The 16,815-nt window shown below is 43.5% G+C and overlaps 1 protein-coding gene across 1 annotated transcript in view; it reads right to left on the bottom strand.

The window, feature by feature from the left end:
• Nucleotides 1–16,815, bottom strand: part of HERC2 (HECT and RLD domain containing E3 ubiquitin protein ligase 2) — a 1,611,099-nt gene that overhangs the window by 1,502,980 nt on the left and 91,304 nt on the right. The window contains 1 exon segment of the mRNA XM_078658234.1: nucleotides 5,321–5,458. Coding sequence (XP_078514360.1) covers nucleotides 5,321–5,458 — 138 coding nt within the window.

Raw genomic sequence — 16,815 nt, 5'->3', positions numbered from 1 at the left:
ATTAAAGCGGCCTTTTCTCGCTTAGCCTGGCACCGTCTTGCCCGAGGAAAGCGTTGGCACAGAGATCACTTTCTAATTTTGGAGAGCAAACACGTCATGTGTGTGCTGGTGGTGTGCCAGTGGAAGCAGAAATAGACACTGTGTCTATTTCTGCTTCCACTGCACACCACCAGCACTTGGACAGAAAACGAAAGAGGGAATCCCGTTTCCTGTGGTAGAACGGGCACACCCCTCCTTACTATAAGGAAGAAAGGCAAGCTGCCACTGTGCACTGGTGCGGAAACCTCAAACAGCGCGTGCAGAGCAGAGTTGCTCCTCACGGCCTCTGTGGCTTGTAAATAGAGTTGTGCAGTTATGAAGCTCTGTGGTTATACTGAATAAGCAGCTACCTATGTTATATGAAAGCTCTTGAATAATGTAATACCTGCACTTTCACAATTGCTTTATTAACCTTCCTGCTTTCTCAAATTTGCTTGAAAATGCACCATTTTTCCACTATTTTTTCAAAATTTTCTCGGGGGGAAATCCCCCCGAACCCTCCTTAGGGGGTTCGGGCTCGCTCGCTACGCTCGCTCGCTACGGTGCAGTATGATTATCAGTTTCCGCCCCACCACTTTAAAATGTCACCAGCCGCCACTGGATAGAGGTACTATCTCCCTGCTGCCGCAGGTCTCCAAAACAGCAAGTCCGGTCCAACGTCGTCCAGCTCCCCAGCCCAACCGACATCTCCATGTGCCATTCGAAGGTACCCTTGCTCTGGAGGGTCAACTCGGCCTCTGCACCAAGTCTTGAGGCCCCTGCACCCACCGGAGCTGCAAGGCGCCAACATCCGGGGTACCGGACCCCTTGCTGCAAAAACCTACAAAACTGAGTCCAGGCGGACTCCAACTTTACAGCCAGCACCAGACGAGGGAATTAGGACTTCGTCAACCCACCTCAGCAGTGGGCCGCAGCTCAGGGATCACTCCAAGGTGCCAGCTTCTGACCGCGAGGTGCTTCTCTGCACGCTTTTGCCCAGCTATACATCTTCTCTGCACCCAGCCTGGGCATCTTCAAACCAGCTGTACTCCCACAGACCCAGAGCCCTTGCGATCCCTACTCTCCCTTGAGCACCTTCGGACTTGCCTGCAAGTCCCCCCTTTGCTTTGCATTTTACAGGTGGCCCCTTGTGTTCGTAGCGCCAGCTACAATGACCCCTTTTGCCTTGTTTTTTTACCCCCCCCAACTTGCCTTTATCCTTCAATAGGGAATGTATTATGCGTAAATGACCACAACTCTGATTATTGCATTTTACTGTAATTTATTGTATTGTGAAAAGTATTTACCTTGTACCAAAGTTCCTAGTCTAAATATTTATATAAAAAGTACGGTTTTTCTAATTTGGTCTCACCTTCATTCCTCAAGTGTGTGTAGCCATTTATTGCCTTGGTGTGTGGGCTTAGCACTACCCTCTGATAAGCCTAACTGCCCACCCACACTACCATAAAATAGAGCGTTAGTATTATCAACATTTGCCTCTGGAAACCAAAAAGGGTCTTGTCCACTTCTCTGCATAAAGTACCTTATTGCGATACACTATATAGAGGTGGGTTTCCTACAGTTATATATTTGCCATGACGTCCCAAATTTTCCACTAAAGCCACTCATCACTTTTACAACTCTGAAAGGTGGAGCACATTATAAATTAGAAAAGAAGAATTAAACCCTAACCTCAGAACGATATACAAAAGTGTTTAAAATCTATAGTGGTCAATCGATAAAGAAGGATATAGTGGAGACATTTTAGAGAATACCCATATTTTATTTTCAGGCCCTCCAAAGTCACACAGACTATGAAAGATGTTAATGACTTGTAAACATGCAAAAGAGAAATAAATGTCAACCATAGTATGCAAATCATAACCAAGATGTTGTCTAATTTCATGTGTACTACCTTGTCAAGTACGGGTAATGCCAATCAAAAGAGCTTTTTAATAATGAAAAGCTATTTACAAGTGTAAGTAATAATGAAAAGACAGAGCTGACTACATTAAATAAAGCCTAGGACTTTTGCTGACCATACTCTACATGCACAGTATGTTAGTGAAGTATGGTAAACACCTTTTCGCTATATAATAAAAAAACTATTATCACAAGAAGGTGGGCACGGCAGCGTGTGGCCTCAGAAGGGCGGGCAGCGCGAGGCGCCAGAGGGGCGGTCACCGCAGCGCGTGGCCCCAGAGGGTCCAGAGGGGCAGCACGTGGCCCCAAAGGGTCCAGAGGGGCAGCGTGTCAGCGCAGGGCCCAGAGGGGCAGAGTGTGACCCCAAAGGGGCAGCGCGTGGCCCCAAATGGTCCAGAGGGGCAGCGGGGGGCCCCAAAGGGTCCAGAGGGGCAGCGCATGGCCCCAAAGGGTCCAGAGGGGCAGCGCGCCCCAGCGCAGGGTCCAGAGGGGCAGCGCGCCCCAGCGCAGGGTCCAGAGGGGCAGCGCGCCCCAGCGCAGGGTCCAGAGGGGCAGCGCGCCCCAGCGCAGGGTCCAGAGGGGCAGCGCGCCCCAGCGCAGGGACCAGAGGGGCAGCGCGCCCCAGCGCAGGGTCCAGAGGGGCAGCGCGCCCCAGCGCAGGGACCAGAGGGGCAGCGCGCCCCAGCGCAGGGAGCAGAGGGGCAGCGCGCCCCAGCGCAGGGAGCAGAGGGGCAGCGCGCCCCAGCGCAGGGACCAGAGGGTCAGCGCGCCAGCGCAGGGACCAGAGGGGCAGCACGCCAGCGCAGGGACCAGAGGGGCAGCACACCAGCGCAGGGACCTGAGGGGCAGCATGCCAGCGCAGGGACCTGAGGGGCAGCACGCCAGCGCAGGGACCTGAGGGGCAGCACACCAGCGCAGGGACCTGAGGGGCAGCATGCCAGCGCAGGGACCTGAGGGGCAGCACGCCAGCACAGAGTAAAAGGGGGAAGCACAGCAGCGCAGGGTAAAAGCAGGATTCAATGAGGGGCGGGGTCATGGGAGGGGAGAGCACAACAGTAAAAGATCATGGCCATTAACTATAAAAGGACAAGACCATTTTGGTGTACAATAATGTAGATTATGAGGGGGCAGGGAGGGGAAGTACAACACTGCAGGTCATGGGAGAGGAAGTTACAACAGGGAAGGATCTTGAAGGAGAGCAAAACAGGGCAGGACCATGGGGAACATAGGGCTGGACAGAGCCAACAGGTAAGCAGAGCAGTGCGTCAAAGCAGGGCAGTCAAGGGGGGCCACAACACGCCCCCAATAATGCACACTGTCACCTAGTCAGAGGTATGAATTACAACTATAATAATACATAAGAGACCGGCAGCCTTTTAGAGGGCTATAAGCAGGAGGTGCAGTGAGACAGGACGGGAGCTGCAAGGAAGTGAGACACAAGCAGCACACTGAGGCAACTGATGTTCCAGGGCCCACTTCACGGAAATCTGCACTCACCACGACTTTTACCTCTACTTCTCCCTGCTGCAGGGTTGTTTTCATATGAGTCAGGTAGCATACGTGGGTACAGACTAGGGGACAATGAGTAGGGGCTAGGAAGCAGGACACAAAGAAAAGAACTGTGCTCATGCATAGACATGGGGGGGCTATCAAAGCCCAAGCACACTCCAGCAATATGGCACTATGCGCTAGTGTCCAGGTGTGATGGAGACGCAACTGGCAGCATCACTTCTGACCACAGCATAACAACCTTTCACATGTCAGGATACGGACCGGCTACCATTTAAAGAGGGTGAGAGCCATTTGCATAAAAGGTGTCAAAGTGTTGATGCTGCAGGAAATGAAGGATTCACTGTGAAAGCACTGCAACAGAATCACAAGACTATACAGTGGAACACAAGGAAATTGTTTGAAGAATTATTACCTTACAAGGAGTCCAATGCAGAAAACACTCCAATATTATTGCTTAGAGTCCCTTTCATGCCACTACCCACAAAACGTTTAACATGATGCTTGATCTATGACTTAAACTCGATAGCCTTTTACCTGGTGAAACAAGTGCATGCTAAGATAACAATCATTTTGTAAATTTCCAGGTAAAGTATAGGTGACAAATTACCTACAACCGTTAATATAAAAAAAAAATAAGAATGATCATGTCTACAATATTCAAAGCTAAGCTCAGCCAATCAAAAGATTTAAAAGCAAGCTCACAGTAGTTAATGGGTGAACCCTAAGTGTTTGTAAGCTGAGGGATAGTGCAAAGCAGAGACATGAAGTAGGCACGGCCAGTGTCGGGGGAGGAGTGTATGGCTGGGTGGTGCTAACACCCTGATTGGCCCGTCCATTACTGCAAAGATAGGCAGTTGACAACAATCAACATCTTAAGCAGGGACAACAACACTTAAAAAATATTTTAGCAAAGCACACCTCGCCTCGACATTATCAGCAATGTACGCTGTTCAGTGAATGTCAAATTAGGAAACTACTAAGCCTATTTGGGTGACCCAGAAATATTTGCAAATGTTATTCTTGACTTCAGTCCCAGGAAAAGCATCCACTTAGCCCCTGTTGCAAAATATGGAGGGATGTGTGTCAAGAGTCAAACAAAAACAATTTCCCAAGTTAAAAAACAGGCATGCAATGTCATCCACAGTGGAATACTTCTCCTGAAAGGTGAGCATATATTTAGATGTTCACATCTGGTATAGCACTTTGGTAACTTCACAACAGCTCCAAATGAAATGGCTATACATTCCAGCAACAGGCTATTAATAACAGCATTCATTACAACTCGATATCACCATTTCTAATATGGGCTGCATTTCAACTGTGTGAAATTTAATAAAGAAGAGTACTAGAAGACATTCTTATTTACTGCAGCAGTAATGCTGATCACTAGTTAGTTCCAATAAAAGCAACCACACTACAGAGAACATTATGTACAATAATGTAATGAGCTACTGAGTAAGTAGGAGTGCTTCAAAACAGACAAGTAGCCAGGCTCTTTGAGCTAAACTATAGCTGGCTCATCAAACATCTAACGGAAAGTCTAGTATAATGTCAGTTGACCAAAGGATGGCTTTTATTAGCATCCGCATCGGTTTTTTGACAAAAATGTTAAGTGGATTCTAATAAACGCCATCCATTGATCAACAGGCTTTAAGTTTGAGTTTCTGCACTAGACATTTGATAAATGTGATTTGTAGTGTAGAGATTCGCAAAATCCATTGCTCATCCGTTCAATAGTGATTGATACATTTCAATCACTATTGCTAAAAAAAACTAAAAAAAACAGCGTTGGCCCACCAAAAAAGAGAATCTATAAATATTGGTTTAAGCTTCCAACAAAGAGAACGCAGAGTTTGTCAACAATTACCTGGTTGTTTGCCCCACACCCAGCTCTCCATGATTGATTTCGCCCTGTAAGCTGGTACAGGAGTCTCTTCTTCATCTTTTTTCTCTTTGTCATTCTGGTCGTCTTTCTTTGATGCGCTCTGGCATTCATTCCCGTCATCTAGATAATCAAACATTGATCATTAGTTTACAACCAGGTCGAGATTATGAAGGGGGTCTAAGGTGTACAACATGTAAGCATGCCAGAACAGTCTAACGGTAAACAACCCTTTATAGAGTTATTGTAAGGAGTACCTCCCAAGCAATTATATTAAAATAAAAACTGCAGTGGTATGCTATTTGCGGGGAAATTCTCTGCAACCCATCTAAAGACACAAATTTAACACATATTTTATGAAGATTACAAACTCTTTGTGCTAACGACTTCACCTCTTACATTACTAAGCCACATGAAGTCTTTGTAAATATAATCAATAATTGCAAGATATGTTTTGCTTACATGCCTTTTAGACCCATACTATACTGGACCACACACAGGTATTACCTGGAATGTGGTGATTTCACCTTCAGAGATGGTGTGCTTGCCCTGAGGAAGTCGTCGGGTGTATTTCCCCGAGACGAAACACGTGACGGCTACTTTTGGAGATGTTATCTACAATCAATTTTCTTGCTTGTAAATGTAACTACGGCTCTGACAAGAACGAAAGAAAAAGAAAAAAATAAAGGAGAACATTTCTTTTGAGCACACCTTGTCTTTGGGAATTTATTGGACTGACCGGATATGGTTCATTTATGAATATCAAGTATTCTTTTGCTCGGGAGCAATAACTTTGTTTATTGTGTATACTCTGTTTCCCTTGGTCACAGTGGTTGTTTGGAACGTAGGTGGCCATTCCCATTTCGTTCCCTGGAGCACTTTCCTGAGAGAGTTTATATTATTTTTATTGGTTCTGCGCAAAGTGTGACCCAGCCACGTTTCTAAGTACATAGGCGAATAATTGGCTGGCTTCACTCAACTCGATAACTGTTCGCAATACAATATCTTCAGGCAACATCATGTTGCTTTAAATGCAATACAGATCTGCATATATGATATGCACTTGAAGATGTATTTAAACCCACACCCTCAAAGCAATCAAGCTCTGCCTCTCAACTGCTTTATAACTTTATAAAATAAGAGCTGCCAGAGGCAATTTTCTTTTGTCTCTTACCATTCATTGTTTTTTTTCCTAAAGCGGATGTCATGCTTTGATTGGCAGTCCTGGGCCAGGAATTTAAAAAGAAAAAAAAGCCCCATCCTGAATTGAGTGGGCCTTCCGAATTCCATTCAGCTGGCTGGCTCACAACACAGGGGTTTGTCATGGCAGAGCTGACTGAGGCTCCGTCAGATATATAGTGTGTTTATCACCTCAAAAAGAAGCGAGGAAGTCAAGGACATCTGTCTATTTTGGTTATTTAATTAATGCTTAGCGATTCAAGTTGCTTAACCTCCAACTTTTGAAAAATATCTTTAAGTAATGAAGAAAAATAATTTGTAATTGTTGACTTCCCAGGACCTTAGACAGAAATCTTTTGGTATGGGAAAAGGTTGAGATTATCAAACTTTGCTCAATGGTCTATTTTTTATGAACAGAGGACTGTAGCCATTTATGATATTCTCGTTGAATGTCAAATGAGGGTTAGGCCCGTTTCAGGTCAACCAACAAAACAGTTCAGCTCCCTTTAAACAAGAATACTGATTATTTGTTTTACTAACCCATATGAATTCTAATCCTGCTTGGGCTGATGCAGGAGCAACAACTGGTGATACAATTAGAACTTCATCCAGGGTTCTGACACAACACAGTTCAGGGTGGGAGAAGAAAACTAGTGACTTTTCTGTTACTTCAGTTACCCAGTAATGGTATCTTTCACAGATTCACATGCTTGAATCATGCCCGCCGTAGAGTTGGGAGTCTCACAGTAAAAATATAGAATAGTAGTAATACATAGCATAATTGGCTATCCTGTTTTAGGTTTAAACCTATAACTGATAAAACCCCACCAAAAGGGAAATAGCCCTCACCAGTATAAACATATAAACACTGACAAAACACCTGCACAACCACACAACGAAATACCATTCATAGAAAGAAAAAGAGAGTCAAAGTCATTTTCATTTCTTCCTGTAGGGGCCAACACAATGTAACTTTGTTATACAAGGTAGCATCAAGAAACACTGGGCTAAAATTATTATGCTGGAGTTCTGTTCTTTAGAGGTCACTAAAATATTGTTTCTTCTTCCTTTTGCTGTTTCAGTTTTGTGTTCTTTGGTCTAAATATGCAGTCTTTAGAAGCATGTTATAGGTCGTATTTAATAATTTTATAAACTGTATGCAATCATGTAATATCAAAAACAATTTGACATTTTAATTCTTTCACTGATAGGTCAATGGCTGGTTTCATAAAAATCTTCCCCAATATGTACCATCACATTTACCCACAGAGAATAGGTGAAACCCTTCGATTCATCCGCTCCCTTTTCTAGCGAGTCAGTATTGATAGTTGGAGAATTGCCAAACACCTCAGACTTTAAATATTCAATGCAAGGTGTAGTGACACGTATATATGAAAAGAGTGCCATCACTAAGCAACTGGGATAGGGATGAAAACATGACACCAGACTATTGGAAAACAGACGCAGTATCACTTGGAATGCTTCTGCAAAAGTTCACGCCAAGTTCGACAAGGATTGGTGTGATATTGTTTATATTTGCAGTTATTCAGCTACGTATATGAAAACGTTATGTGATGAACTGTCAAAAATAGATACCCAAGTTGAAATGCCTCCCTGTAAGAGATCCATGCCAATTGCTAGATGGCATGCTGAAAGCATCATTACAATCTTCAGAGTTAATGAAGAATGCTATTGACTTTGTAGTCCATTCTGGTCATTCCAAATGTGTCATTAAGCTGGTGGCAGTTTAAATACATTTTGCTTACTGATGATGGCAAAGGTAAGAAATGTGAGGATCTTCGGGCACATATTGATTGTGATGTGAAAAAAGTACACTCTACTGCATTCTTAGATTTTTACAGGAAAAAGTGACTGCTGTAGTGGACATAATCAATCAAGTAGATTGTGAAAACACCCTGGTCTACCAAGTATTCAGCGTTAATAGGTGTGGATGTGAAACATCTCCTTGACAGTGGGGTGGGTGACACTTTAAATGACTTTGGCACTGCAATATATTGCAATATATTACATTTTAGAATGCTTGCCACTTGGTAAGCAAAGAAATGTTGAGGAGTAAATCAGGAATTTTTTATTCACAATGCATGAGAAATGGCTTGCAGTGATGCATAGAAATGCCCCTTCACCAACCATGTATTTGACGTCAGTGAAGCCTCACTGTGGTCCTCTGCACAAGTTCTAGATCCCTTCAGTAAAGGGTAATTTTTTCAGGACTTTGAAAAGTACAGCTTTATTTTTGACTTCTTTAGCAAACTTTGAAGGCATATGTGCCCAGTTCAATGCATATGTTCCTGAACCTGTCCCAGAGAATCGCAATCTTCAGGTGCACCAGTATTGGCTTAAAAGCTTTTTTGTTTTGGCATTGCTGAGAGGGCCTTTTCTTTTTTTAAAACTTTATTCGACATTTAATCATAAAAGTATCACTAACCTACAGTTTTCACAATACAAAATCACTTTTTTTTTTTAAAACATTTATATAAATATTTTTAAAAAATTTTTAAGTAATTAAACAGTAATTAAACACCACGAGGTTATGTAGAATTTTCTTAAAAATAGGGGATGGAAGATATAGCCAATATTTGTCTAGTTAACACATAGACTCAGTTAATTTCGCCAGAGGCAGACCCATATCATAATATACACTAACATTCTTCTTTCAGTCGAATTACCCATGCCCATTTCAGAAAGGTTGCCATTGCAATAGCAATTGGGAGGCTAGGATCAGTACACAGTAATCTCAGTGCCTCATCATGTTTCCGTAAGCCCATTTGACGACATATTGGTTTTATCCATTTGTCGCGTGCTGCTGCATATAAAGGACAAAAGAACAAGAAATGGCTTATCGACTCTTTCTTGTCCTTACACTTAGGGCATTTATCCTCTGTGTTCCCTGTCCACCTTGCGGTGAATTACCTTATAGGAAGGGTTCCTGTCCTAAGCTGAAAATAAAGCTTACGATCTAATGGTTTCTCAATTGCATCCCAATATGTTTCTAATGCTGGGTAGGCCTTGAAATCAAGAAAGCGCTCTGTGAGATGAGATGAGGAGCTCGTGACACATTTCTCTGTGATAATCATTTCCCAATATCTCCTCTTCATTTCTGCCTTAGAAGGGAAGATAGCATTTGTTGGGTTATCCCACACATCAGTCAAACCCATTCTCCCTTGAAGGGATCTAATTGCTTTCAGCCAGCTGATTTTATGAAAGCAGTCCTTCTCTATAATTTCCTTGAGACCCCTAGCATAGTAGATCAATTCCTCAGTTGTCCATATTCTGCGCCAGTATAAGACTGGACGCAGCATGGCTAGATCTTGCACTGATCTTTTTCCAAGATCCCAAAACAGAGGAACTAGTGGGGTACTTTGGGGAACATGGGTAGCTTTCCTCAGAAATTCGTTTTCTAATAATGTCAACTGTTTAATATTTGAGAACCCACACAGCTCAGCGCCATGAAGTACAGAGCCTAGAACTTTCATCCCATAAATTCAAGCAATGATCTCATAGGTTTGGTAAAGGAAGACTTATATCTTTTAAGAGGAATGCCCGCTTGTTGCTTGTGCCTTAATACGGTCATGTCTAACTGGGCATTCCAGGACATGTCATTCTGTAGATTGACCCCTAAGTAAGTAAAGAATTCAACCTGCTCTAGCGGGCAATTATTCATATATACGCTTCCCTTAAACCGTTTCATTGACTTAGGGCGTTTAGGTTCAGTGAGGACCATAAATTTTGTTTTAGCGGTGGTTATTTCCAACCCACGCAGGCGGCAAAAATCCGTAAAGCGCTCAGGTGCCCTTTGGAGTCCACTGGGGTCTTCGAAATGATCAGAGTGTCGTCCGCGAACATAAGGATCGGGACGCTCTCTCCAGCCATCGTCGGGGCATCAGTCGGAACCAGGGAAAGGTATTCTGCCGCCCCGTTCACGAAGAGTGAGAACAGGGTTGGCGCCATAACACAGCCCTGCCTCACTCCCCGCTCGACCGGGAAGGCATCTGTAACCTCACCCTGTCTGCCCCATCTGACCCTAGCATAAGTGTCCTCGTGTAAGCGGACAATCAACGTCAACAATTCCAGGGGCATGCCCAATTCTTCCAGTACTTGCCAAAGTTTACCTTGTGGGACAAGGTCAAATGCTGCCCTTATAGAACAATAAATCGAAAAACATGATCTATAGTACTGGTCTTAGGACGGAACCCGGCTTGCAATGGACTCAGGATCTCCCACTCATCCATCCAGTCCTGGATCTTTCCCAGGACCAGTCGACCCATTATTTTCTGTAAGGAATCGATCAGGCTAATAGGCCTGTAAATGCCTGCTAGGGACTTGTCCCCTTTTTATAAACAGGCACGATTTCTGCACCTTTCCATGACTTGGGGACAGCCATCCCCTGGGCAATAGCATTAGATAGATAACCAATGTATACCCTCCATCTCTCTTTATCACTAAGGAATAAATCTGCAGGTATGCAGTCCATCCCTGGAGCTCGCCCTTCGGTTACTGAATTCAAGGCTCTATCCACATCCCTTAAGCTAAAAACTATCCCTTCATAAAATTTAAAACCAGGAGCCACATCGCTGAGATGGCCTTCTATGCTGCCATACTGAGGCTTAAATTATTCAATCCAGGAGTTTTGGGGAACATTATTTTGTGGACTATCCGCACACCCACCTCCGTCCCATTTATAGGTATCCCAAAATAGCTTTTGATTTTTAGACTGACAAGCTCCTTTGAGATCCTGCCATATCTGGTCATCCCATTCTCTTTTTGCCCCACAAATCATTTTCCGATAGTTGCACCGGGCTGCTCTTATTGTCACTGAGTTCCTTGTTTTTAACGCTAAACTCAGCTCAACCCCGGCTTCCTTACATGATCTGTTATACCAACTTTCTACTTTTTTCTTTACATTTACCCTGGCAATACTTAGTTTGCAAAAGTGGGCTTTAAGATTGTCAAACAGTTCAAGGTGAACTTCCTCGAATGGGCTATAGTTAATACCATCATTGGCATCTGCTTCGATTTTGCCAAGTGCTAGTTCTAGGCTACTTTTAATGGCATGAAGTGTTTCGGGTTGGGTAATCACTTTACACCACTTAAGATGGCGTTCATCATTTGTTCGAATGGTTTCGGGGGCTGATAGTTCTTCAGACTTATTTCCCATTCCCTCCTGGCCTAACTTAAAAATTGCTGTAAGAGGGTTATGGTCACTCTCGACACGGGTCTTCACCTCCATATCCACCAAAGTGTGCCAGAGCTTCAAATGTACAAATATGTAGTCAATTTTACTTGCCCTTGTACCGTTATCATAGGTATTTTCTCCTTTCCTATCGGACAAAGTCAGACCATTTTCAGCCCTTAGTTGATTAGCAAGACAAAAACCATTCAACTGTAGCGCAGCCTCAGTCCATTAAACTGTCGACCTGGCCTCCAGTTGAGGAACACCCCATCTAGAGTCTTCCTCTTCCGACAGGTTTACATCCTCCTGCCCTAGGGGTTCAAAGGTTGTGTTGAAGTCACCCACAATTAGCGGCAGTACCCCATCTGGTAGGGATTCAATCAGTAATTCTAATGCAGTTAGCACCTCTGACTTTTTACCACCTGGCACCCCTCTAGCATACACATTAAAAATATCAATTTTTGTGCCCCCCGGAAAGCTAAATCTAACTGCAATATTGTCACGAGAGGGCCTTTTCACACATAAAAGTTTTCCTTTTGAAGGAAATAGCAAGTGCGCATTACCAAAGACTCACAAAAGTATTGTATGGTGTACTACAATAAGATTAATTTGTAAAAATGTATTTGGACCTCATATACACTGTACGTACACTATCTATATACCATGCACTATCTATGCAGAAATCAAGCAATAAAAAAAGCAAAACGTTCAATAAACACTGGAAAAACTCTGTTACTGTTGTTTTTAATGGCGCGAAAATGTGTAACCACTGATAATCATTGTTTTTTTTTAAAAAGGTATTAAAAGCACTGACAAATCCCCACCAGAATTTATAAAAAATAGAACTGAAAACAGGAAAGCTTAGCTAGAATATATTGCACAGTCATTGTAGTAGCCTATCCATGTCTTTTGTAAAAAGAACCAAAGTTGAAACACAGCCAATCAGACACCAGCACCTTCTAGAACACTCCACAGAGAGGCAAGACCCTCAGATGTTCTAGCACAAGTGACAAGAGTAATATGTTAATAATAAGGGAAGCCTCTCAGGAAAGGAGGGTGGGTCGCATGTGAATCTATGAAAGATACCAATACTGTATAACTGAAGTTACAGGTACGCAACTCGTTTTCTTATCCTGTATTGATCTTACATAGATTCACATGCTTGAATCAGAATAGTAAGCAGTTATACAATGTATCCTTAGAGGATGGCGGGTTCCATATAAATGGTTAATAGATAACTTAATAAATAGATATACATGTATACAGCTATTTCACATGCATAACAATATAATATACAAGCATATATGCATAGAGTGTAAACATAGGAATACCATGCAAACCAAGTTAATTGAACTAAGATTAATAATTAAGCACCTCCAAAACAGAGGCTTACCTTATTGGAAAAGATTACGTAAGGCTACTTGTCCTACCGCTGCTTCTGCCTCCGTAGCCAAATCCAAGCAGTAATGCGGCGTAAATGTATGCACATTTTTCCATGTTGCGGCGCAGCAAATTTTTCCAATGGCATACCAGCAAAAAGCGACGCAGAAGAGGACATTGCTCTTGTAGAATGAGCCTTAGGTTTGAAAGAAAGCGGTCTGCCTGCTTCAGAATGGCAAAAGTGAATAGCAGCTGCAATGCACCTTGCAATCGTTGCTTTAGTCCCTGCAGTACCTGGCTTTTGCTCACCAAAGGACACAAACAATTGATCAGATCTCCGGATGCTCTTCGCACGTGATGGATAAAACTTGAGGCATCTTTCTATATCCAATGTATGAAGTTCCTTCTCAGCAGGACAAGTAGGACTTGGGAAGAATATTCCTAGAATAACCGGCTCATTAAGGTGAAAAGCCTTTGGAATACATACTGGGTTTGTTCTAAGGAGAACATAGTCATTAGTAAAGCGAAGGTAAGGCTCTTTAATCGTGAAGGCTTGAATTGCGCTGACTCTCCTGGCAGAAATAAGAGGCAACAATAAAGCAACTTTCCAGGAAATATATTTGAGCTCAGCTCCGTGTATAGGCTCAAAGGGCTGTTTCATAAGTTGCGCCAGAACTAAAATAAGTCTCCATTCCAGAGGAGGAGCTCTTACAGGAGGGCACACTCTGAAAAGTTCTTTCATAAACTGTTTTACCAGTCGACATGAAGAAAGAGATAAAGCTCTAGAGGAACATCTGTACGTAGAGATCGCAGCAAGATGTACCTTTAATAGAGGTAAAAATAAGGCCAGATTTAGCCAGGGAAAGAAAATAAGGTACAAATGTTTCTGGAGAAAACTCAAGAGGGTGCACACTGTTACAAAGACAAAATGAATAGAAACTTTTCCATTTGAGACTAAGTTTTAATAGTGGACGGTGCCCTTGCTTTACAAAGGATGTCTCTACAGTCTTGCAGCAGGTCAAAATCCTTGAACTCAGTGAGTTCATTAACCAAGCATGTAGCTGCAGTAGCGTTGGACGTGGATGGAGAATCTGGCTCCTGCTCATTGTTAACAGCGTTGATGATACTGGAAGGCGATAAGGTCTACATTCTGAGAGGTGGAGAAGCTATGTGAACCAATGCTGGTGTGGCCAACGTAGAGCAATGAGAATCATACGCTTTGGTTCCCTTTTCAGTTTAATCATAAACCTTGGTATTAACGGGAAGGGAGGAAAAGCGTAGGCAAAGATCCCCGACCACCTTATTAGAAAGGCGTTTCCTCATGATCCTTTTTCTGGTTACCAGCTGGCAAATAGACATTTCTGGATCATTCCGGAAGCGAAGAGATCCAAGTTGGGCTTCCCCCACATCTGGAAGATGGAATCAAGAACCTTTTGATCTACCATTCATGGTAAGAGTTGGAAATCCTTCTTAGAGTATCCGCCAGACTGTTGTTCAATCCGCCAGACTGTTGTTCACTCCTGGAAGATGTTCCAGTTAGATAGAGATGTGGCGAGGGAGAACCCATTTCTAGATCTCCTGTGCTTCCAGCGAAAGGATATGGGAGCTTGTGACTCCTTGCTTGTTTAGGTCATGCATGTGGTATTGTCTGTTCTTATAAAGACCGAGGCTCCTTGTATCCTTGGAAGGAAAGCCTGTAAGGCTAGAGAAAGGCTCGTAGCTCCAGGAAGTTGATGTGCATCCTTGAGAGCGCCTTGGACCACTTGCCCCCTTAGCCTGAGGTCTTAGAGGTGGGCCCCCCTGTCCTTCTAGAGAAGCGTCCGTAGTGAGGACGAAATCTGGCATCCGAGAAAGTTTCCTGGAGCACTTCCACCAAAGCGAACCTCATGCTTGGAGTTATCCGAACCAGGTCGAATGATCCAGTTACTTGAAGCCATTAATTGTCTAGCTCCTCCTGTAGTGGTCTCATTCTGAGACAAGCACATGGTACCATCAGAATGGCTGAGGACATCATGCTGAGCAGAGAAGCAAACTTTTTACCCCTTAGTTTTGTTGCTAGAGAATTAAGGTGTGTTTGCCTCTATAGAGAAGTATGCCTGGTCTTGGATAGTGTCTAGGTTTGCTCCGTGAAAAAGCGTCTTTTGAGACGGCTGCAGAACTGACTTTTGAAAATTGAGAGTTAGCACCAGGGAAGGAAACATTTGCAGGCAGATTGAAGTTGCTTTTGAGGCTGGTTGAAAAGACAGTGCTTTCACCAGCCAGTCATTGAGGTAAGGAAACAGTTGCAGGCCCTGAATCCTGAAATGAGGAACAACTGGAGCCAGACACTTGGTGAATACTCGTGGGGCTGACCACAGACCAAAAGGGAGCACTCTGAAGTGAAAGAGCACCTGCCAATGTGAAAGAGAGACATTTTCGATGTTTAGGATGAACAGGAAATCCGCATGATTGAGAAGTTGAAATATTTCCTGTAGGGAGAACATGCGGAAATACTTCTTCTGCAGATATTGGTTTAGTTTTCTGGGATCCAGAAATGCTCTCCTTTCTCCAGACTTCTTTTTTTATAAGAAAGAAGCAGGAATAAAAACCTTTCCCCAGCTGAGAACGAGGCACTTTTTCTATAGACTCTTTCTGGGGCATAATAATGGCTTCTTTTCTGAGAAGTCTGAGATGAGGTGGGAGCCGCTTCTGAGGTGGATGAAGCGGTGAGAATTGTATGAATTCTAGAGTATGACCATACCTTACGATGTCTAGGACCCATTTGTCCGAAGTAATTTTGTTCCATTGGTCGTAGTGTAGGGAAATATTTCCTGAATTGACGCTGGTGTGTAACCGAATCATAGCAGGTGCTGGGTAGCTGTCTCTGCTTTCTAGCATGGTCTCTTCCCTGAGGAGGATGCTTTGTTCTGGATTGTTGTCTGGAGTAAGTGGCAGCCGGAGGGGCTCAATACGACTGTTATTGTCGATAGCCATATCTATATTGGTAGGTTAGCGGCTTTATTTCTGATAGCTCCCTCGAAAGGAATAGGACCCTCTACCACGGGCCACTCGAAAAGGTGTCTTCCTATATTGTAGTGTTCCTAATGCCTTAGCTGTATCAGTGTTATTCTTCATCTCTTGTAGGGCATCATCGATGTGTTTTCCAAACAGTACGTTCCCATCGAATGGCATGTCTAAGATTTTACTTTGCACCTCTGCACCAAAGGTAGTAGACTTGTGCCATCCTTGGCAACAGAGAAGTGCTGCTCCAGCTAGATGTTTAAACGATAGAGAAACAAAATCCATGAACATTTCTATAATTTCCGATGCATACATTTCCACTTCAAGCAAAATCTTTCTTGCTTCCTGTTTTTTATCGTCAAGCCCCCCAAAAAAAAAAAAAAAGGACGGATCGCTCAACATCAGACCATATTTAGCAGTCATATCTCCCTAGGATTGCTAGGGAATTTGCAGCACACACTGACGCACAAGCAATAGTGGTGAACCTCGTCCCAATATTGTCCAAACGCCTTCCACCCTTATCAGGCAGAGCAGTAATGGGCACAGAAGGAATCCGTGATCTTCGCTGTGCAGCCTAGGAAATTACAGAATCCAGCCTAGGCTGTACCGCCAAGCATGCAGGTGCATCGTCACGGGCCTTGAACTTCTTATCAATTCTGGGAAGGATTGCCGGCACCGAATAAGGATTTTTCATAATTTTAACGCCCTCTTCCCAGACATGATGTAGAAT

The sequence above is a fragment of the Lissotriton helveticus genome, chromosome 8 (assembly GCF_964261635.1).
Source record: "Lissotriton helveticus chromosome 8, aLisHel1.1, whole genome shotgun sequence".
NCBI lineage: Eukaryota > Metazoa > Chordata > Amphibia > Caudata > Salamandridae > Lissotriton > Lissotriton helveticus.
Note: the sequence above shows the minus strand (reverse complement) of the source record. Positions and strands in the feature narration are given on the sequence as shown.